The sequence below is a fragment of the Olea europaea genome, chromosome 6 (assembly GCF_002742605.1).
Source record: "Olea europaea var. sylvestris chromosome 6, O_europaea_v1, whole genome shotgun sequence".
NCBI lineage: Eukaryota > Viridiplantae > Streptophyta > Magnoliopsida > Lamiales > Oleaceae > Olea > Olea europaea.
The window spans coordinates 7720386-7725897 of NC_036242.1; the positions used below are offsets into that span (position 1 = coordinate 7720386).

The following is a 5512-nucleotide window of genomic DNA, read 5'->3' on the forward strand; positions in this document are numbered from 1 at the left end:
CCCCCACCAAAAAAAACACAAATAAAAAAAAGGAAGGGGGGGGGGGGGGAGCAGGAGAAGAAATCCAGATTGAGATACTGGTTCGGTAAGTAAATAAATTGTGTGTAAAACACTGTTACTTCAATTTTTATAATACTAAAGATAAAGACACCACTGGTTTACAGAATGAAAAATGCAAACATCGAAATGCTCAGAAAATAAAGGTTGGAAGCAGCACTAAGCTATGTTTGGCTCATGTTTATAAACACTTAACCCACTTTTTATAAACATATTTCGAGGGACACACAAATACTAGCCATTTATTCACTACTCATAACTTTTCTATCTATTTATAATTTAAACCTTCATAAACGCTTCCCAAACATGCTCTAAATTTCATAATTCAACTTAATTATTCTTCTTCCTACTTGTAGAGCAAGATTCTTGTTCCAACCGAATAAAGTTAAAAATTTTCTCTCAAAATCAAGAAGAATGTAAAAGCCAAAAATTAGACACCTATTGGATCTTTCTCAAGTTAACAAAACACACCCTTTCTTTCTAGCGTTGATGATAAGCACTCAAAAAAGAAAACTAGGCTACTAAAGTTAGCACGAAGTTTCTCACCTTGATATCTTCCCCAGTAAAAGCATTTGCAGTGTGTGTTAAAAGCAAATTTGCTGCAGCGAATTCCAAAACTAAAATCAGTTATTCTGTTGCCACTAATGCAAGTTCAACTTAAGCCAAAAAGAAGAAGAAGAAGAAGACGACGACGAAGATGAAGAAGAAGTTAAATTAGTACATATCCTGAAAAGGACCAAAAGTAAATTGAGCAGGTTCAATTCTAGGTTTTTCAGCTCTAATTTTGAAAAAGAAACCACATTCTAATTAAACAAAATACAAAATAGTACTATTATGAAAGTGAATAATAATCAAATGAAATATTTTTAATCAGATTACCGGAAATAACATTCATGTGCATACCTGCAACCGAATTTAGGAATACATTAGGGAATCTAATTTTGCTAGTCTTTGACTTTGACAGTGATACAACATCTTCACCATCAAGACACTCCCTCTTGAAGAACTTTGAATGCTCCTTGTCTTTAATACCTTAAAAAACACAATGATAAAACCAAAGCTTGAGAATTCAAGAGCCTACGCTTCAAAAATGTGCCAGCGAGTGGATAGATGTAGAACTTACCATGGATTCTTTTAGGCATATGCTCGTAGCTTGAATTTGTGATGTAACGAGTGCCTAAATAGCTGCAATTGTTGATTATAGCCATATTCATTTTCGAAATTTCCTCACTTCTGCGCAGAGAGAGAGAGAGAGAGAGAGAGAGAGAGGAAGAGACGTGTCTTCAATTACATACGTAGGATATTTTTATTTTATAACGAAATTATTAGCCAGACAGAATTAGGTTACATTAAAAATGGGGATTGATTATATATTTTTATTTTTTTATATACTTAAAAAAAAATATATTGATCATTTCGAAAATTGTTCATTCTTTTTCTTGGGACTATTTTCTTGAAAACTTTGTTAGAGGCTCAAATTTTTCAGGTAGGTAGTATTTGTTACGTCAAATTGGATACAATTTTTGCACTGCAAGATTGAGATTCACTATTATACTTTCTCCGACTGAATTTATATAAGATGTTGTGTAAATCATTTTCAAGAAACTCTTTTTATTCTCAGCAACACGTTCTCAAAATAAAATATTTTACACGTAAACTCAAAATTTTTCTTTGCTTTTTAAATAATATTACATTAAATGATACACTCTTGGTGGCTGAGCAGGATGTGCCACCTGAAATGTTACCTTCTGTGGTGGAAGAACTTCAAAGGAAGGTGCCAATGGCAGAGGCAATTCTCGGGGAAAAGGAAAATGCTGCTCTAGGATTGCAAAAAAGACAATTTGAGGCACAAAGGTCTGAATATGAAGCTAAGACGAAATCTCTGGAGGAAGTGTGGCAAAAGCATAAAGCAACTTTGCAAGCTAGTTTATTATGCTCTTTTTCCGAAGCTTTTGATATTACTTGAAACCTTAGCCAACTAGAATTTTCTGATAACAATTTTTTTACTTGAAAAATAGTACTGATCGCTTGATTTTGGAACTTATGTCAGGTGTTAAAATTGTATGTGGTAGGATTGATGACGACTCATCATATTGCTGTTAAGAGATCGAGGTTATGTCCATGTCAACTCAGTCTCCTGGTGGTAGCACCTATCTCAAATTTGCTTACAGTGTTATGCAATTTGAAGCAGGTCAGTTTACTAGTGGTGGTTTAGATGCAATCAGTTCCCTTGAGGAGGAGCTTGAGCAAGGGGGAAAAAAATTGATGACGAGGCTACAGATCCTGAGAAGGAACTGCAGAGTCTGAAATTCATATTTCAGTAATGGAAAAAGGATTACAGGGTTCTGTTAAGGGAGACAAAGGCTAAAGTACACAGGCTGCGCCAAGATGAAGCCGAGAAAAATAGACTATGGTGGGGAAAAGATGAGCAAACCGTTTTAGATTGTTGATCATGTAGAATACTTGTTTTGTGTGTGTGTAACGATTTTGTCTTCAAATTAGCCCATTCATAAGCTAAGGGATTCTGTTGACCTACTGCCCAAGTTCGGCATGAGAATTAAATGTATATAGTTTGTGTCAATGATGTAATACATAACTCAATTGAATATCGTGGTTAGGGTGGAAAAATATATAACAGAAATGGTGATGTCACTATTTGTTGAATTGAAATAGTACATCAGTTCTTTCTTCTCCGATCATTTGGGCAAACCAATGTAAATTTACACAATCATGCTGTTAATCAAAGAAGTCATTCACGATTAAACCAAAATTTACAAAACCATTCAAAACAGAAATTTAAATGCAGAAAGTAAAGTGAAAACACAAGGATTTTTCGGCCGAAGCCCCAGAGGTTCAGCTTAAAGCCTAATCCCCTGTTGAGCATCCATTATAAAACGGATCTAGCTCGGTTGCACTAAAAACTCAAAAATATGGAAGTCAAAATACAGAAATACAGATCACAAGATAGTCACAGAGACTTATCTTTCTACACGAAGGTGCTAGGACTATTCTTCTCTCAGGAATCACTCAGATCACTCAGATCTGTTACAAGCCACTACCGAACTCAAGAATCACTCAGATTCTTGATACTAATCACTCAGAAAAGTTAAGCATTCATACAATCAGTAGTATTACAGTGAGATTACTGTATTTCCTCACTATTATCTCTCAAGGAATCGCATCACAGAGGAGAAAACTCGAAGAGTTTTCAAGAAGGAGCGTATAAACTCAAAAACGGCAGAGAGAAACCCTTGAAGAAAAAATGACGATTCAGCTGAGTAAAAATGAGTCCAAACAGAGTAAATAATATCAGAAGCATCCAGAAGCTTGATCCAACGGCCACCATCATCACATGTGTCATGATCCAGTATAATGTTGTTATTTAAAAATGAAAGAAGTGTCAAACTTATTAAACACGATTTCAGCTTTAAAACTGTGGAAGCAATATGACCAAGGGTCCAGGGTTCGAACCCAACAATCTCCACCTTGCTTCCAACAGTTTTGAGTATAGTGCAGCCAGGAGCTTTAACCAACATTTTACAATTTCATTTGCTCTAGTTCCTGCAAAGTTAGTGAAAAGAATCAATAGACAATATCTTTAAACAGTTCTGAAACTTATTTAAAGGTATTACTTTTGTTCCCATATCAGATGGATTATGTAAAGTAGCAACTTTTGCAATATTTAACAATCCTTTTGATATTACATCTCTTATAAAATGATATTTAACATCTATATGCTTAGTTCTATCATGAAACATGGGATTTTTACTCAAATGTATTGCACTCTGATTGTCAGAATATAAAGTAGGACTAGTGTTCACAAAACCAAGCTCATTTAAAAGACCATTTAACCATATTCCTTCTCTGATGGCATCAGTAGCAGTAATGTATTCTGCCTCAGTAGAGGATAAAGCAACAATTTTTTGTAACTGAGATTTCCAACTAACAACAGTACCACAGAAGGTAAAAAAGTAAGATGAAGTGGATCTCCTGTTGTCTCTATCTCCAGCAAAATCAGAATCAGTAAATCCTTTTAGTATTACCCCTTCTTTATTCATTTTAAATATTAATCCTATATCAGATGTTCCCTTTAAGTATTTCATCAACCATTTTACAGCTTCCCAGTGACTTTCACCAGGGTTGGCCATAAATCTACTCAAGACACTGATACTGTAGGCTAAGTCAGGTCTAGTACATATCATCAAATACATTATTGATCCTATAGCATTGGCATAAGGAATTCTTGACATTCTAGACAATTCATCTTCAGTTTTAGGACAAGCATCTGATGTAAGAATAAAATGATTTGCAAGAGGTAAAGATACTGATCTACATTCAAACATGTTAAATTTTTTTAAAACTTTATTCACATAGTTTTGTTGATTTAAGAACAGCAACCCTTTTTCTTTATTTCTAACAATTTGCATACTAAGAATCTTCTTGGCAGGGCCAAGATCTTTCATCTCAAATTCAGATTTAAGCTTTTGTTTAATATTTTCAATTTCAGATTTGCAGCTACTGGCAAGAAGCATATCATCAACATAGAGAATCAAGTAAAGAGAATTATTATTATCTTTACCTTTATGGTATAAACATGTGTCATAGCTACTTCTATTAAAGCCAAGTTTTAACATAAATGAGTCAAAACGTTTATACCATTGTCTAGGAGCTTGTTTTAGCCCATACAAAGATCTTTTTAATAAACACACAGTTTTATTTGGATCACCCTTTTCAAAACCTACAGGTTGTCTCATATAGATCAATTCATCTAAATCACCATACAAGAAGGCAGTTTTAACATCTAATTGATCTAATTCCCACTCAAATTGAGCAACCAAAGCAAGAATGCATCTAATAGTGGTATATTTAGCTACTGGGGAAAAAATCTCATCATAGTCAACCCCTTGTTTTTGGGTAAACCCTTTAGCAACAAGTCTGGCCTTGTACCTAATATTATTGTTGCCCTCCTCCCCATCTTTAATTTTATATATCCACTTGCAATCAATTAATTTCTTTTCTTTAGGTTTATCAACCAGATCCCAAGTCTTATTCTTATATAAGGAGTCCATTTCCTCCTCCATGGCAATTAACCATTTCTTACTATCATTTGATTTTATAGCTTCATAATAAGAGTAAGGTTCAGTCTCAGTTTCATCTTGATAGGTGAAAAAGGAAGCAAATTCATCAGTATTGTATCTAGCAGGTGGCCTAATTTGTCTCCTTTCCCTATCCCGAGTTAATTGGTATCCATCAGGAGGTAAATCTATGATATTAACAGGTTCAGTCTCTCTCTGCTCAACATCATTTTCATTCAGATTTAAATCAGTATTTTCAATTTCTAATGGTACATCATTGTTATTTCCAAATTTAATAGGCTCCACCTCAATCTGAGCATTATTATCAGAAACATTTCTTTGATTTCCTTCTAAACATGGCATGCAAGACTCATTAAAAA

The 5512-nt window shown here is 34.2% G+C and overlaps 1 protein-coding gene and 1 long non-coding RNA gene across 2 annotated transcripts in view; one reads left to right on the top strand and one right to left on the bottom strand.

The window, feature by feature from the left end:
- Window positions 1–1341, bottom strand: part of LOC111395697 (cytochrome c-type biogenesis ccda-like chloroplastic protein) — a 10414-nt gene extending 9073 nt beyond the window's left edge. The window contains exons 1-3 of the mRNA XM_023021816.1: window positions 1181–1341; window positions 961–1089; window positions 604–656 (exon numbers count right to left, since the gene is read on the bottom strand). Of these exons, the coding sequence (XP_022877584.1) occupies window positions 604–656; window positions 961–1089; window positions 1181–1271 (273 nt within the window). The 5' untranslated portion in view covers window positions 1272–1341. The remainder of the gene's footprint in view (window positions 1–603; window positions 657–960; window positions 1090–1180) is intronic.
- LOC111395698 lies at window positions 664–2770 on the top strand. Its single transcript, XR_002702845.1, has 2 exons — window positions 664–812; window positions 1781–2770. It is a non-coding gene; the product is annotated as an uncharacterized LOC111395698 (long non-coding RNA).
- Window positions 2771–5512: the final 2742 nt, after the last annotated feature.